The 18,959-nt window shown below is 36.9% G+C and overlaps 1 protein-coding gene across 5 annotated transcripts in view; it reads left to right on the top strand.

Moving 5' to 3' along the window:
• The window catches only part of syt1a (synaptotagmin Ia), a 310,241-nt gene extending 301,507 nt beyond the window's left edge, over window positions 1–8,734 (top strand). For all 5 annotated transcript variants that reach the window (XM_088922848.1, XM_088922846.1, XM_088922847.1 and 2 more), the window contains one exon: window positions 4,842–8,734. In XM_088922848.1, coding sequence (XP_088778974.1) covers window positions 4,842–5,048 — 207 coding nt within the window. In that variant the 3' untranslated portion in view covers window positions 5,049–8,734. The remainder of the gene's footprint in view (window positions 1–4,841) is intronic.
• The last annotated feature ends 10,225 nt before the right edge of the window (window positions 8,735–18,959 follow it).

Raw genomic sequence — 18,959 nt, 5'->3', positions numbered from 1 at the left:
TGATACTAATTACAAGGTGATGCTATTACTTAGTCTTTTCATTGAAATGTTCTGTTTTTTGATTCAGGACAGTTTGAAAGTGCAATTTGCAAAAGGAAGTTGGTAGTATTCAATACAATGTGCCTTGTATGCATGCACACTACTTACAAGACTCCTGACCTTGACGCTACAATAATTAATCCAGTTCTGCACAGCTTTATTGTTGGGTAAACTGAAAACAAACAAATCCAGTTGAATTATTCTAAAGGCTTAGCATTGAGGTTGAGACTTGAGCTTTTTTTTGTTCATTTTTTAAGTTACTGTATGACATCAAAACATTAAGATCATTAAGAAGGTACTATAATTCCTATAAACTTGATGAGCATGTTTTTGTAATTAAACAATTTTTTAAGGGAACATTTATCAGTAAAATGGCCATTACACACAATATCGTACAAAAACTCAGGTGGCAGACTGCTTGACAGAGTGCTGTAAACTGGTGTGAATGGTGGGGGCACACGTGAGTGGACAAACACACAGTAACGTTATCCATTTTATTCCATTGCTTGCCATTGTGTCAGACCATAGCCATTTTGTGCGATCCTTTTTTTTCAAGTGTAAACATTATTATCCCTTATCATGAGTGAAAAGCTTGCACAAGTGATACTAGTGCTTCTGCAAATAAAAAAAACAAAGAAAATCTTTCAAATAAGAAAAAGAAACCTGTAAAGATATAATTTTTTATTTTTTATTTTCATATTATGATATACCCTTTACTTAACTGAGGCCAACTTTTTCCACCTTATTAAGGTAACGGGCCTATGCATACAGTCTGAAAGCCATGCAAATGTTTATGTACATACAAAGAATTATACTGTACATTCTTGCTAATATACTAATACACACATAAAAGCATGCTAACATATTTGTACACATGCAAACATATACTGTACATGAAAATAACAATAAAAATTAAATAAAGTTGTGAAATGATACAGTAGGTGAAAACACAACCTATCTTCCCTTTCCATTATTTTTAATGGTAACATTGTTTCTGCTTGGTGCACACGTTTTCACACACGTCAGTATTATTCAAGGAGTTACTGCAATTGGTTTAGATGTGAAATGTAAGTCATTCCCTTATCCAGCATGTGGATGATCTGCAAGAGGCTTCAGTATAATTTTCAGACCATAATAGGCTTGGAAGTCATCTTGTAATTTAATATTTGGAAAACCCTTGACTTGATGCCGATTTTAATTTAGAATGAAAATGGGCAAGGAACACCCCCACCTCAATGATGAACCATTTTTGCTTTGTTTTGTGTTTTTCAATATTCATTTATGTGGCAGATTAAGTGTGTCTACCCAGACCAATCAGGGCATGCAAGAACGCAATGGACTGTGTGCTTTTTATCCCGTTCATGGATTGAAGTGTAATCAAAGCCAATAGTAATCTAATTTGTATGTCATAAGGGGTTTGATGCATGGTTTACTAAAGAATTTTGAATTAATACATGCCAAAACCAAATCATTGAACTATGAGTAATCTGTTTTCTAGACATTTTCTCACCAGATTTTTTAATAGAGTACACAAGGATTTTTCAGGGTTTAGGAAAGACTATCAAGACACCAAGCCCACACATACATTCAAGTGGTTTTCTAAGCACTGAATAGCTTAATAAGGAAAACTAAAGATTTAAAAATAATGCTCTCAGTAGTATTGCAACCTAATGGTTGTTCTCCTTAGTAACTGTTCGTAATTTTCTGGAACAGTGTACATTAAAGACAATTGAAATATCAAATTGAACTTAACTAAAGCCTTGGATCTCCCCACTATGGGGTATTAATGGATTTTCTGTAGTCCAAAAGTGTCTGAGTCATGCCTCTTAAAATGAATCATTCCTCTTATTTGTATAGTGCTGTACATACAGAAAAGGACCCACTTCATTCACCATTGAATTGTAGCACCCATGTTAGTGATGCACAGCTGAAACACTACACAACAGATCAGGCAGAAAAAAAATCAGAAATTGCTTGGCAGGATCTTTAATGTCCAAGTAGTCAGGACCACAGCTAACCATCTAATCTGAAGGCATTTTCTACAGCAACGTGTCCCCAGTTACTAGACTAGGGCATCGGTTTGAAAGTTCTGGTCCACGGGGAGGAGTTGGAACATTTGGTTCACCAATATTACTTACACCAGAAACTGTCCTATACCTGTAGGGATACTAGTGTAGTCATGTCCAGCCATGATTAAATCTACTGTCTGCATAGAACAGACTAACAGGTGGTAAAACCTGAGCACAGAAAAAATGTGTAAAATGTTCCATTTGAAAAATAACCACTGAGGTTAATGAACCTTAAAACTCTTAACCAACCTCCAACCTTGTAACGCCTTGAAAAAATGACTTCTTTTGTACAATTTAGTGTGTTTTAATCATCAATATGTGTGATTTTGACTGATGTTTGATACTGAATAAGAGTCTCCTTTAGAAGCTGGACAGATAGGCTGTTTATCATAAATCAAAGCAAAAGGCTTGGGTCAAAGTTCAGTCCAGGTTCTCCTTCAAACAAAGTGGATTGCTTTTGTACAGGTGTGTCAGTTCACCTGAGGCTCGTGGCCTCTTTCAGTTGTTAAGGTTTCTGGGGCTTGTAGCTGCCAAAATGCTCTCCTGTTTATCTCCCTTATCCAACAGTTTGAGAAGTTACTACTCTATACAGATCTTCTGTCTTACCATATCATGTACTTGCCAGTGTTCTTGAAAAAATAAAACTTTGCAGATGTTAACTTATCCATTAGAATACCATTTAATCCTACTTGGGGTCTCAAGTAACTGGAACATTTCCTGGAAACACAGAGAACAAGGTACTGAATCCTGGTGAACAGAGGGAAAGCATGCTGACGCCACACAGAAATGACCCTTTCCTAGAACTCAACCCACAAGCCAAGATCTAACCCATTACATCATAAAAATTGCATTACAGCAACACCTACAGTACATCCATGTGCTAAATTCAACAGCTATGTTGTGTCTGAAGAGATATGTTGAAAAGTGCAAGTGTGCAAATGAGACTTTGTCTACAATTCATTCATTTGTATCTTAAAAGTAATCATCAGTGATGCAGATGGACATGCTGAAAAAACATTATTTAAAGTGCAAGTGTACAGCACATGTACAGCACTTCTAAGATGACTGATATAATGATAATTTAGAAGGTGTCATCCTTTAATGTAAAGTATGTATTGCTTTGTGAAGTTAGGAAGAGCAAATATTTCACATAAACAAATCAAGAACAGAATTTACATGGTCTCTTGTGTGGCTATGTATGGGTGCTTTCTTGGAGCCAAGGATGAGTTCTGTTCTAATAGTCCAAATGAAGTATTTCATCAGTTGCCTATAATCCCAAGAAATTATGCACATCAGGAGATCTACATTTGATCTTTATGTCCTTGGATTGCAATGCGACAATGGCTTCTGTGAGCCTTCTCAGACCCTTCTCCCCCTTAGTGTTAACAGTCTTGGTAAGACACAGTGGATCTGGCATTACACCAAATGAGGATAGGTTCCATCCGGTGTGAGGTTAGCGAAAATAGAAAAAAAAAACGAAAAGAGGGAAAAACCAAAAGCAAAAAAGAAAAATGTGCCACTTTGCACAGCGGCATCGAGTTGAGTTCTCATTTTGTTTTGGCATTGTGCTCCCTTTTCTTCCAGGCTGGACTCCGTAAGATAGGGTAAGTCCAGCCTGGGAAAAAGAACCGCTTGGCACAGCAGTATCCAGCCTGGACTTACCCTATCTTACTGGGTCCAGCCTGGAAGAAAAGGAAGCACACTGCCAAAACAAAAAGAGAACTCAACCTGTCCCAGTGGAGCTACACGCTGGGACAGGGGAGGAAAAGGCCAACTGCCCTGGTGGGAGATGGGACAGGCGAAAACAAAAATGAAAGAAAAATGACGGCCTTCCGCTCGCGTCACAATCCCCTCTGGGACTGTCACTGGAAGGTTCTCCCCTTGCGGGGGTCTGCTCGTCCCTCTGGGGAGGTGCTCAGTGTCTCTTAAAGAGCCCCCACAGCTGCGGCTCATCCTTAATTAGCCAGGACAGCTGCGGTTGCTAAGGCAATGTGTCGCCCCTAATCCAGGGCCCCACCTCCACACTGAACATGCTCCCGCATAATGCCACAGTAAAAGCAATAGTTATTATATACAGTTATTGTATGCTGTTTTGTTAGTTTTAGTCACAAATGTATTTGAAATTGTATCAGTTAATATGTTTATTTAATAACTTATAAATGAGAGCAATATTTTCTTCAGTTCTTATCTACTACCAAGTGTTGTCCAATTGGAGCACAGCAACATTTTGAGCGCCAGACAAGCATAAACTTTACTTTCATACCCATACTGTAGCTGCAGTTCCCTCTAAAATTAACCTATACTGTTCAATATTAAAGCTTTTAAAAATGCATTAAAATATTTCAACTGAAAAGTTATTTAAAATAAACTGACAGCTCATTGTTGATTGCTTTCCTGACAGCTAGTTGTTGAATGAAATTACTGGAGAATGCTTAGCTGATTTCATTAAGTTTGAAAGTCTTTGGCACACCCCTGTTATCTCTCATTGACCAGAGTCACAGTGAAGAGGGTATTGATTTTGAATAATTATGCTTCAGCGACTGAAAGGGACACTTTGAAATCTTTTGTGTCCTTAGATACTTCTCTGATGTGCTAAGGGTGTTGAAAACTACAGAAACTGGAGCATTATTATCCATAGGCTTGTTTATTGTGGCAATCACCGTTAAATGGAACAGACTGGGGTAAAATACCGAAGGCTTAACCCCTTTCTCTTTTCTCTTTGTCCTTCAACAGAAAGTGCAGATTGTTGTGACTGTTCTGGACTATGACAAGATCGGCAAGAACGATGCCATCGGCAAAGTCTTTGTGGGCTACAACAGCTCTGGAACCGAGCTGAGGCACTGGTCAGACATGCTGGCGAACCCCAGGAGACCCATCGCGCAGTGGCATGTTCTAAAGCCAGAAGAGGAAGTAGATGCTCAGCTCACAATCAAGAAATAAAGCAAAAGAGAAGCCTTTCAATACCTACCCATGTAGTGCTCTTTAGCCCGTATGTGTAAATACCTCAGTGATATATGGGTCCATTCACTTCCACCTCTCCATTCACTGCCTAGTAACACCCTTTTACAAATGTCAATGGTACTTTCTATTTTTTCCTTCAGATTTACTTTACCTTTTCAGGTGTAGAGGCCCTTTTTAAAGCACCCCTTCTCTACTGTTTACTTATCCCATTTCCACTAAGCACCCCCTTCTTTTAAGCAATATGATCTGTGTAGATAGAGCATGACTGAAATTATTTATTGTATCACACAGTTGTATATACCAGTATGCAGAAAACGGATTTATAGTTTGTGTGTTTGTATGTTGTTTAGCGTTTCCTAATCTGTGTATATCTTGATGTTTTTAATAAGATGTTCTATTTTAAATTATGTAAATGGACTGAGATATAGGAGAGCCGATATTATATATTATAGGATTAAAAATTCTATCTTACTGCATTCCAGATAAAATTCCAACCTGCAAGATACTAGTGGAGGTGCGCTCACATTGTAAAGGACAGTGTCAGTCTGTATGTTTACTTAACTAAACCATCAACAACAAAAAAAAGAAAAAAAGCTACAAAAACAAGGCCATTAACTAATATGGTTCCATGGAAAATATGCTGCTGACAAAAATATATAAGCACAGGGTTTCTAACGACTTTTTATATGAATCTTTTAATGGAGGACCTGTACATTTAGCTTCATACTTGGTGTAACAAGAAATTCCAAAAAGATGGTAAATAATTTCCTGTTTTTTATTGTTTAAGCAAGGTTCCATGTTGTTAATCAGTGACTTACTTTTAAAATAGGTCCTCAGTTGAGACCATCTTTTCTTTATATGGTCTTCATCTTTTGAAAACAGGTCCTCCTGAGCTTGTATGTCTATTCCTTTGACCCCCCTGAATATAGCCCCCTCTGAAATTGAAAGAAGCTGTAGCCATTGTGTCCTTCAGGCTTGATTGACAATGTTTTGTTAATTGCATACTTCCAATAGACTTGTTGTTGGATATATACTTAGTTAAAGGTTTGGAGTCGGGGTTTCAAAGTAGGGAAAGGGGTTTTAACTCTAGCTTTAAGATTAATATTTTTAGATAATGTTAATGTCCAAATATTTTTAGCAATTGCATGTTTTTTTTAATAATCTTTTGCTAATGAATTTAAAGGAAGGGATGGGGGGTTCTGCTACACCGGGGGTCTCTTTTTATAGTATCCCCTTGCCTTCGATCAATAAAACTCAAAAGAAAGGAAAACTATACAGCTTGACTTAAAATTATTAGAATGAAAGTCTTAAATCTGGTAGGATAGCATATATACATGTCAAAAAGGCTAGAGAAAGTCGAAACACTGCCATTTTCAGGGAGGTTACAAACGTACAGTAAGTGAACTTTTTCTTCATGAGCACACCTAAGAGGTAGCAGTTGTTGTTTTTGTTTAATGGGAATAATGTCTTGAACCAAAATGGTTGTCAGAATAGCCAGCATTTTGTTGTACTGCCTTCTCACAGTAGCAATGTAGGCAGCCATGTTTTACTGCCACTTTTATTGTGACTGCCATTTTGCGCTGTAGGTCTGTTACACAACAGTCAATGCTGTGCTGTTCTCGACACTGGTATTGCAACTAAGTTGTATTGCTTATTCAGAGACACTGCTTTGTGTCTCTGAAGAAGTAACAGTGTCCACCATTTTGGACACCTGTTTACATGGAAACAACAATGGCTGCCATTCTGTACTGCCACACTACTGAAGCAACAGTAGCTGGCTAGTTCTCTAGTGTCTTTTCAACAAGAGCAAAGGAGATATAATAAATCAGAAACCGTAAAAGTTAATGGTCTGCCACGTTATTGAAAACTAAGTAAGTCAATTTGTCCTTTACTACGGGTTAACAAGAGGAATAAGTGAAACGTTTTAGTAAATGAAAACCGTTTCTCTTATCTTTGAGGAACCTCTTGTGTATACTAGATGCTTGCTTCAGGAGGAGTTTCTAAATGTTTTCAATGTTATTATGTAGTAAATGGCACTATTATAAAGCTATTAGTCATTCCATACGAGTCTCTAAGGACTGCTTTGTGTATCACTGTGACTGCCGTGCGTGCTTAGAAGTGTAGATTTCTCAGTGGATAGCAACCAATTTATTCTGTAGTGATATTGTATTAATACTGCCATTCCCTTCTACTGCACTGCTGAAGGTGTGCATAGCATAGACAGTTCTAATAACTGTGGACCAATCAAGAACTGATGGGCTATGTATAGGAAACAGAGATTTTGATGAGAGAGGGTCAAATCACACAGCATTTTGTTGAGCACTGTGCAATATTGTATGTTCATCACATAGTGTTATGTGGGTGGTGTTGCCCAAAATATCCTACTATTGATTAAATTCATTTCCAAGCAATGGTTAGGACACAGCACATGTAGTTTCTGTGTGAGTGAGAGCTTAATACCTTCATCATATATTATAAATATTATATATTTTTTGTTCCTTTATTTCTTGCACACAGGTCCAACAAAAATAATTTCAGGAATTACCATGGAAAAATACCAAAACATTACACTGATTTAAGAACACTAGAGTTGTGCATAAATATATTATTAGGTACTAAATGCCATCTTCTTTTGTTGTTACAACTGAAACGTGTGTCTGAATGTTCTAGATTGTGGAAACAGAACCTTTTTTAATTCTTATTGTGGGACCAGATATAGATGGCACTTTTTTTTAACTGTTGCAATAAATATTGATTATTTGTGAATCTAAAATTTAGAAGACTTTTTTAAGGAAATCCCAGTATGTATTTTGGACCCAGAAAGCTATCTGTTCTGTAACTTATGAGTACAGGTTTGATCACAGATGTTATGTATCCCTAATAAAGTATCATTGTTTATACAAAGTGCATTCTTTTGTAAAGAGGGATTTCATAGTTCTAATTTTTTTATAGATATATATTTATTTGAATATTCCTATGGTATGAAAATGCTTGTTTAAAGATCTCAAGGATAAAAAAAGATAATGGAAAAATCACAAGGGATATATAACAAAAATGTTCAAAGATCTGTTAATGGTAATAAAAGCGTTAAACGCATCAGGTTAAAGTTCACAGTAATAGGAAGCATTGCAGCTTGCAAGATTAGACTGCAAGGTTTTTAAAGTACCTTGTGAAAAGCCATTACCCTGCACTGCAATACAATGCTTCCTCTACTGTCGCCCGCCAAAGCATAAGATCAACCCTACAATTTCCTTTACAAGTACACTTTGAACTTGCTGTGTGACCAAGAAATTTCATTCCTCAACAATAACAACAACAACAAAAGCCACACTTACCTTTCAGACTAAGCTGTGTAAAGTATTAGAATCTGATGCTGTAGAAAGATCCTAGTTGCCTTTGTGTATATTAACTGCCTGCTTGAGTATTTTTTGTGTGTGGAAATTTTCTCTGTACTCTTGTAGAAATGTTGGGGTGTTTTTTCCTGCCATATTGCTCGTGATAATGACGAGCTGACGGTTATATAGCTGTGTATACCTTCATTTTTTGACGAGGTGTTTTACAATTTTGTTTCACTTTGTGTAGTGATTCACACCGTGGAGTTCTCTGATTGTTGTTATATAACTTAATATACACAAATGTTCAATAAAAATGTTTTATTTCCTGTTGATGTTGCACCTCTCCCAGTCCTTTCTTTTTCTGTGTGATGTACTACTGAGAAAAGACATCATACCTTCTTTGATTTCTTTGAACAAGCAGTAGAGGCTGGAGTTATCAATAGAGCACATGATAAACAGATTTCCAGATGACATTAGATCTGCATAGACATTAATTGTGAAATTTAAATCTGTTGGTATTCAAGCTGATGTACTGTACACAACTGAATTAATAACTCGTTAATGTGTTGAGAGTATAGGAACCAATTACCAAGGAAAGCCAAGTAATTAGCAGAGTGCCACTGGGATCTTTTATAGGACTGTTGCCCTTGCTAACTCTTATTATTAAGCTAGATCCTGACATAGTCATAAATCTTACTTCTTAGTTGAAACTAGAATTTGTGGAGAAGCAAACACTGTATCATCAGTAAAGTAATAATAGGACATTCTGACATTATTTGTGGTCTGAAATTTCAGCATTGATAGGTAAAAAGGTTCTACATGTACAGTAAGTAGAAGGAATGTTAATATCAAATGGATGTGACTGAATATAAAGTAACCCACAAAGGGGTCCGTTCCACTTTGTCCTCATCCAGATGAAGAAGGTATCAAAAATAGAAACAAAATGCATCTAACATTGCTATGGCTTGGGGAGAGGGGCAGGAGTACATTTAAGCTGCGTTTACATTTCCCAGCTAGATTGCAGGAAGTCAAAAGTTTCAGAACAAAAAAAATGGAAACTTCATGGCAAATCATTTGGACCACCTTGTTACAGAATAGTCTCCAGTTTTTTTAGGTAGGTCATCAGTCCAAAGGAATGGACCACTGCAGAAATTCAGGAAGACAAGACAAAGAGAAAAAGAGGAAGAAGTTGAATGGAGGAAGAGCTGCTTTTTCTAACCAGACCAGGAAACAGATTCCAGCTACTTCAGGTAACGTGTGCAATTTTTTTACAAGCGAGCCTGTTGTCTTAAACATTTTTGGAAAATTATTATTCCTCAGTTAAAAACTCTCCTGTGATGAATTGGAGAAATTGATTCCCATTCACACGAGGGGATCCACTTTAATGAAGAGTGATATCCAGTTTTTATTAAGACACGGGTTTTCTCTCTTTGGCTTGTTTAAGGTATTGTGTTTTGGATTACATGGGCAGAATTCTGGATTTCATAGGTCTATAGGAATTAGAACTCTGAAGCCCACTGTCTTTAGTGTAATCATTGTATCTCTTGTTGTGTATTTTTTTGTTGATTAATATTCCTGTAATTTTTTTAGCTTGACAATTACTCATTAGTGCTGTACCACAGAGTAAAAATAACATATTTCACCTAACATTTGATTATTTCAGCCAACTGAAAACTGGACTGAACTACACTAAATACTGTACTGGTCAGTGAATAAACGCAAAATAACATAGACATAATATGACTGCATGAGTTAAACACAATTTTCAGAGAAGACGTGTGAAACTCAGGAAAAATATTATTCTGTGGATAGTCTGGTATTTGAAAATATACTGAGTTTAATCTTGTTGGATGCTGGCAGTGACTATGTTATGCGTAGCCCACAATATTCATCCACAGAATGAATTAACTACATTACTTGCTCTTTATGTACTGTATATAATGCAACCTTTCCATAACTCAAAAATTATATTATTGGGCCGATGCAAGATTTTATGTCAATTCAAATTAACATATTGTGAGCCATATGTAACACAAGAGGATGGTGTAATGTCAAAATTAAACAATGCACTTGTAAAAACCTAAAATATGGTCACATTTCACAAAATAAACATTGCTGGGAATAGTGACAAGAAAATCCAAGTGTATTCTTTGTCAAAAAGCAACTTTATTCAACTCAAGATACTTTGAATCCCTTTTGTGAAGAAATGGCAATTTCTTCCATTAAGAAGCAATAAAGAGAATGATCACTTGATTATGAATATAGAAGTCACTTCTTTACAAAATAGTCAAGGCTTTCTATAAATGCGCAGTCGTGATGAAGGCACTGACCATCATGGACAATTCTTTGAAATGTGAACTTGAAACACTAAATACCAAATGCCAACATGCTGTAACGCAACGGGGTTCAGGCGGGCGCCCTTGCCGCATTAGGTCGGCCCGCACTGTCGGGGGCTCGAACCCGGGACTCCCGCGTCACTCAACAGGGACCCAGCCCGGTGAGCTAAAGAAAGATCTCTCCACACCCCAGTAGCTGTAGTCCTGCTATCACAGGGAAGGGCGGTGACGTTACCTGCTCTGGTAAGCCGGCTCTTACACAGTACCTGTCGACCGTAAGCGTTACACTCTCCCCCACTTAACTCGCCGTCCCCGGCAAAGGGCTATCCCACCCCGCTTCTGACACCAATGTAACGCAACGGGGTTCAGGCGGGCGCCCTTGCCGCATTAGGTCAGCCTGCACCGTCGGGGGCTCGAACCCGGGACTCCCGCGTCACTCAACAGGGACCCAGCCCGGTGAGCTAAAGAGAGATCTCTCCACAGCCCAGTAGCTGTAGTCCTGCTATCACAGGGAAGGGCGGTGACGTTACCTGCTCTGGTAAGCCGGCTCTTACACAGTACCTGTCGGCCGTAAGCATTACAATGCACTGAATAATCTGTTTCAATACTGGTAAATTGTAATTATCAGAATAAGTTTGTTACAAAGGAGATGGTTACCACTAAGCTAAATAAAGACACTATTTTTCACCTCAGAGTATGTTAAAATAATTTGCAGCTTCAGTATTTTAGCATAACAGAAAATAATCGTACACAATATATTTTACTGTCAGACTTTTTATTATCTGCCAAGATGCTCACCTCTTACAAATACCAAAATGAAATGTGGACGTGTTTGTTTTCTCTATATTTATAATGCCTTTCAACATTACAAGATGATGCATACACATTTTTTTAAACTTAATATTTTGATCAAAGCCTGAATGCTCAAACCAAAAACTTTTAAGGATATGTTTCAATAAATGACAGCAAAAGCCAAAGAGAAAAAAAAATTATGTTTATTGTTTACGTATTCAGACCCATGACCTCAATATCTGATGGAAGCAGTTTTGACAGATACTTCATCCGCGAGTATTTTTGAGTAATTCTCAACCAACTTTGAACACTGACTTCATGCAATTGTTTTCATATTCCTCTCTGCAGATTTGCTCAAGATCTCTCAAGTTGCTTGGGGATCATATATCCTTTCCTCAGATCCTCAGTAGGATTCAAGCCAGGACTTTGACAGAGCCACTCAAGAACATTCACTTTCTTATTCTTAAACCTCTCCAGTGTAGCTTGGGCCTCGTGCTTTGGATTATTGTCCTACTGAAAGGTGAATTAGATCTGAAGCAGGTATTCTTCTAAATTGTATCTATATTTTGCTCTATCTATACTCTCTTCATTCATGAAATGTTTTCCTGTCCTTGCTGATGAGAAGCAGAATTATAACATAATGCAGTGTCCCCATGACCTCTGCCCTTTTTCCTCAAGCTCACCCCATTTCTGTCTTTTTCCCATCATGAATGTCTGGAGGAATCACCTTTCTCTCGCATACCCTCCTATGAATCCAGCAGATACCTGCTTTTTCTCCTTCCCAGATATTGCCCTGCTCCATTATCAGCATGCCCCACTGTAATGAAAAGAGCAATAAAATTGTCAATGACCCTGTATAGATGTCTCCAGGCTGTCATGCCCTATGCCTCTGTAGTGAGCTAGAAATTCGATGAATGAGTTTAAAAAAGGGGCACCCCTCTTTTTTGTTTTCTTGTTTAAATTTTGTTTTTCTTCATGATAATACACACCGTGAGTACTCCTAACGGGATGAAAACGAGCTTAAATGCTGTTTAATAGTTTATCCTGTAGATGGCGTTTGGCACTGGCAGCGATAAGGAATCTGCGGTTCTGGCAAAGGTCAAAGGGCAAAGCAATTAAAGGCACTGCCAGAACATTTTGCACATTAATTCGTGTGTGGTTTCTTGATCACTCTGCAGGTTGGTAAATGTGTTTAAAACCTCATTAATATGTTATAAAATGAGCACAAGGTGAATGATTGCATGCTATGGCTAATGTATAAAGTTTTTGGTAAAAGTTAATCGCTTTTACAATGCATTTATTGTACAAATTTGTTTAAACTAATTGAGCCGTTTCGGTAGGCAAATAGGCAGGTACAGTATACAGGATGTGATTGTCACGCACTGAAATGTGGTGTTATGTTTGAGTTGTGGAAATAACTAGAAATCAGTTTAGCGTTTATGTAGAAGCCACACTGGGTAAAGATGTTAGAGTAAACGTTGATTGGAAATTTCACTTTTGCCATGCGGGTATACACTGAAGCAAGATGGCGAACTCCATTGAAAGAAACGTAGTGCATACTGTATGTAAAGCAAATGGTGACACGGAGGGAGCTGATGATAATAGTGGAACTGCGAATGGACTTCAGTTAAATTTGTAAGAGTTAAAGGCATCGCGCAATATGTCGTAAGTCAGCACTAAAGCAGTAATGTTGGTTGTGTTTAATGAAACTGTGTAGTTAGTTATTGAATTGCTTAAACATGGGAATCTGGAAAAAATGGTATATTGAAACTGAGAAAGAACATGCAAAAAAAAACAAGACATGTCAAAAAGATGGTTGGAAAAAGGCAAAGCAATTAAAGGCACCGCCAGGACATTTTGCACACTAATTCGTGTGTGGTTTCCTTACCACTTTGCAGTTCACCCCAACTCAGGCACCCCTCATCTAAAACAGGGGTAAGACATTCAGCACAGAACCAGGAGCTTTCATTTACAATAATGCTGTCACCAACATGCTTGACAGCAGGGAGGTTTTGATGGCGTGTTGTACTAGGGTATGTTGGGATTGCGTCACATTTAACACATTGCATTTTGCACTTTGTACCACAACTATTTATGCCATGTGTATCACCTGGGTGTTTTGTTTCAAACCCCAAGCAAACACATTTGACATTTTTTCAGTTCCATATAAACCCCCATTCATAGACAGTTCTAATAACTGTGCACCAATCAAGAACTGATGGGCTACTGTATGTATAGGAAACAGATATTTTGATGAGAGCGGGTCAAATCACTTTGTTGAGCACTGTGCAATATTGTATGTTCATCACTTTAAGTACTTTAATTATTGATTAAATTCATTTCCAAGCAATGGTTAGGACACAGCACATGTAGTTGCTGTGTGAGTGAGAGCTGTTTACTTGGAAACATTTAACCCAGGGACATTTTATCCCATGTCTGCCACTGAACTCTGTAATTCTACATATCCTCACATTGACAAACCTAACCAGTTTTCTTCTTGCCACTCATTTTCAAGAAACAACTTGATCTAGGCAGTGTCTGAGTGCCTTCTAAATTTTAATGATTGAGTTCACCATGCTCCATGAGTTATTAATGGTCTTTAAAATGTTTTTACACCTTTCTTGTGATCTATGCTTTTATATGGTACAATTTGTATGAAGGCACAGATCGGACTCGTGGTCTTCATGGTTGGATCTTTGCTTGAAATTAACTTATTCACTGGGAGACCTTAGACAGGTGTATTCTGAAAAAATGTGAACTGCTATTATTGCACACAGACATAGGATACAGGAAATGTTGTGTACCTAAATTAATGTTTGTCACAGCAAAGACCACTTATGCAACCATAGTTCATCCAATTTCCTTTTATTTGAATTATCAATTTGTTTTTGTTTTGCTTTTAATGTGTGGGTAGGTTGTCTATATAACTAATATTTGTACTTCACAGTGTCATGAAACAACAAAATGTGAAATCTGTGCAAGTTTCAATGCTTTTTGAAGACATTGTACAATTTGGTGAAAAAGTGCATCCTCTTAAGATTTTATGGTTTACCATATTTGACTTTAATTTAGTCCTCACTTAATTGACCTCATTTGATGAATAACACTCGTAAGTTCTACTTATTTATTTTAAGAAAAGCAGCCAGAATTCAATATCTTTTTTGCAGTAAGTGCACTCTTAGTTCTACCATCTCAATTAAGAGGGTATGTAGAATCAGGTCCCCCAAAACATGCAACAATGATTAGTTGATCATCAGGAAGCGATTTCCACCTGTATATAAAATCAGAAACTTTGACTGAATGGTTTTGAGCATTCAGGTTTGTGGTAACGCATCATACCCAGATCAAAAGAAATCTGTGACGGTCTTAGAGAAAGACCTGTTGAAGCATCTGTGGAAAGTTACAAGGTTATTTCCAAAGAATATGAAGTCCATCATTCCATAGTAAGAAAGATACAGTGTTACTAATATACCCAGGAGTGGACATCCTACCAAAGTCTCTCTAGGATCTGATCTGACGCTCCTAGAAATCTCAAAGATCCATCCCCAAGGTTACACCGAGGAATCTACAGGCCTCACTTGCTATGGTAAGTGTCAGCATTCATGATTGCACCATCAGGAAAAGATGACTTTCGTGGAAGGATAGACGAGAGGAAACCTCTGCTCTCCAAGATGAACATTTCCTATATGGCTTGAAAGCAATGCAGTGCAAAACAGCACTTGAATGAAAAACAAGACCTGGAGCATTTTGAATAAGAATATGAGTAAAGTTAATTTTCCAGATCCACAACAAATAATTGTATGGATAAGCATCCAAATTTAATCTCAGTAGTTTGGTCAAATTCTAATTAACATCATTGCATAACAAATATAATTGGATAGAATACTTAATAGTTGAGAGTATGGTTTTAAATTCACTGTGGCTGAGTTAATGAAAGTCTTGGCTATAATCAATAAAGAATTAAAGGAAATACATATATAAAAGAATAAAGGAACCCTTAAGCAGAGTTCCTCGATGACATACAGTACATTAGCTATTGGTGCATGAGCTGTGTTTGATTGACTTAATTTCACTCTGCATCACACATCATGGCAGGTGTAGAGAGCCAGTTGTTTTTCCTGGAAATTGTTAAAGTAAAAAAAAGGTGCTTGTTCAAGGAGGGGCAAGAAAGCAACTCCAGTCCTGTCCTGGAGGACAAATGATGTTCCAATCATTGAGTCCATGCTAGAAAGGCTAGTGAATGGGAAGAAATGAAGAGATCAAAATGCCGAATGTAAGAAAAGATGCATGTAAGAGAGAACAAATGGAAGTGCATGATAACAATTTGACCTCATTCAGAACTCATGTTTAACAGCTTCATTAAGAATTCAAATAGGCAGCATGATAATGCTATTGGTGAGCATTCACAGCTTTCAGGACCTTTGATTTGTTTCCAGCCTGAATTTTCCATGTGGCTATGTGTGCCCTGCAATGGACCAGTGGTCTGTCCAGACTGCAGTCCTGCCTATAGCCCTGTGCCTCCAGAATAGGTTCCAAGTTGCCATAATAACAGGAATAAGTTAATGGATGGATAGTCAGATGAATTTACAGTAGGTTGCTATGAAATCCTGTTTTCTTTTCTTTTTGTTCTTTTATAGCACAAAAGCACTGGCATGTACATTTTCATAAATGACCTGAGTTCTGATGTGAAGGACTTGTTAAACAAATTGCATGGTTTTTGTGTGAATAGTATACAGAACATACAGTAGCTGTGGGATGTGTAATTGACACTGCTCTCCTGTATTGTTCATTATTTTGATTAACTGAAACAGGAGTTAAAATGTTAACTTGCTGCCTGTAGCTGCAGAGAACTATATATTATGATAGTGGTACAATAATTGTTAAAAGCCTTACTTTTTTGCCTTTAATGATTTCTAAAGTTTTTTTGAATCCCCTTGACACTGAGTCAACATACTAGCTATAACTTAAAGAAATATTCCATTTGTTTCCTCAAACATTTACAGCAAATTGACTTGTAAGAGAGTGGAAAGGTGACTTTCAGTTCGTACTGTATTCCTCATACAACGGGGAATTTTTTAAAATTATTGGTTAGGCATATTTACTTTTGACATTCTTATATTTGATTAATCAAACATTAAAAAACAGTTTAACTGCCCTAAAAAAACATATAATTTGCATATGGCTAAATACAGATCCAGAATAATTTGTTTTCCCTTGGCAGAGCATAGTTTCTATTTAAAGCAAGTACAGTAACTTATCATATCTGACACTTTTGCTTTTGCAATACCACATTTGTATCTGCTTGTGTTATTGCCAGTGTAAGAATTTATCTAAGTTCTTGTGGCATAGAATTATTTTACATCTGAAAAGTCATAAAGATTCAGCTATCTTGTTGGAAAGATATGCTGAAACAGACTTTATTCATACATATATTAATGCAGCTGAAAACAAAGGTAGTTAGGCATCTATGTTTCATTAAGATAATTGAAACAAGCAGTTGTCAGTTGTTATCTCTACAACTATCATCTAGTGGATACACACAGCTGGGGACAGAGTTTGGGAATAACAGCATGTTTATGGTCTCAATAAATTATTTTAATTGTTAAAAGGAAAATGAACAGAACTTTATTGTTTTGCAGATTCATCCTATTTGCTATGCAAAACAATGTTTTCTGGTTAGGAATGCATTCAAAGGTTGGAATAGGGAAAGGTGAGCTGTTAAAATATTTAAAACACATTCTACATAAAGAAACACAAAACAAACAAAAAATGACTAGACCCTTTAATCAAGGATAGCAGCATGACTTCCTCCATGGTATCAAATTAGATGCCATTAAGTGGAATCAAGGTGAAAAAAGCTTTCAATTTTATAGAAAACCCATAAAAATCTTTTATACAGTACCTCTAAGATTTATAATTTGAGTTTTTTATTTTTATTTTTCTTTGTAACCATCCTATATGTCAAATTGATGTATTCATTATTGGAGCAAACAAAAGCTTAAGTACCAATTATCAAAAACATTTAACTTATTTTAAAATTTACAAGCAAATGGTACATGTGACTGGCAAGGCACCATGGTCAATTTGAAAGAAATTGCAATTAAGCTAATTGACCAGCAAGCTGCAGAAAAAAAAGAATAAATGTGTCTTTGCTACACACCATTAACTGCCAATGGCATCTGGTGTGAAGTCCAGCTTCAAATTAAAGAGGTCGGGGGGCTTATTATTTCTGTTCACAATAACAGAAATTATGCTTCTTTATGGAAAGGTGTTGGAAAATGGTACCCTACTGACACTGGCCGCAAACTACCTTAATATCACAGACTATCACAATAATAATTTATAGTGCACATAATCTCAGGATGCATAAATGCCTAATCCAGAAGTTGAAGAGATGGGAGTGAATATCTATCACAGCTTTAACTTGTATCATTATAGACTGTAATAATGTTGTTACAAGAATACAGAGCCCCAAAACTTACACAAGAGAAATATTTATTAATATATAATTAATACAAATACAAATTAATACAAATTAAATTCATCTATCCATCCATTATCTAATTGGTTTGTCCATTTCATTATCACAGGGGAGCCAGAGCTCAACCAGTGGGCTCAAGGTGGGATAAACCTTGGACAGGATGCCAGTCCATCACAGAGTGCGCAGAGACACAGACACAAATGCACACACACACAACAGGGCCAGTTTTCTCAGAAGCCAGTTACTTTAACAGTATGTTTTTGGACTGCGGGAGGAAACAGGAGCACCCTTAAGAAACCCACACAAACACAGGAAGAACATACAAATTTCACACCGTTGGTACCCCAGGTCCAAAATTGAACCCAGGGCCCCAGTGTTGTAAAGCAGCAATGCTAACCACTGTGCCACTGTGCTGTATTTAGTCTATCTTTTTTTTTATTCTACCTCTGACCTCAAAATAAGAAACTGGATGTAAAGAGAATTGGGAGAAATTTCCATTTAGAAAAAAATATTAGTTTTTTATCAAACTTTTATTGCAGAAGGTTATTTGGAGGAAACATTATTTCCATGTCACTGCTTCTGAATGATCCACATTAATACAGTGTTATTTTTTATTGAAAGTTCCTAGATTGTTTTCTCCTGACCTTAATAAGAAAGACAAGTAATAAAGATTACTTCATTAATTAATCTTTAGATGGGGCTGGAGCAGCTGTAAGTAACCTCTAGGTTCTGTGTTGACCCTTTCTCTTCACTGCTTTTTTTCACTTTTAAAATCAAAAGGTCTTCGCCAGAAGCTCAGATAATTATTAGCATTGTTATTAATTTTTTCTTTAGTAACTATTCTTCTAGTCTTTGAAATAAGATTAAATTCAGCCTAACACTATTATAACAATAGTAGATAGTGCTAATCCCTGAATCTTCGTACCTCAAAAATCTATTACAGCAA

The sequence above is a fragment of the Atractosteus spatula genome, chromosome 8, assembly GCF_055471065.1.
Source record: "Atractosteus spatula isolate fAtrSpa1 chromosome 8, fAtrSpa1.hap1, whole genome shotgun sequence".
Lineage (NCBI taxonomy): Eukaryota > Metazoa > Chordata > Actinopteri > Semionotiformes > Lepisosteidae > Atractosteus > Atractosteus spatula.
The sequence above is the reverse complement of the archived record's forward strand: the minus strand, read 5'-3'. Positions and strand labels throughout refer to the sequence as shown.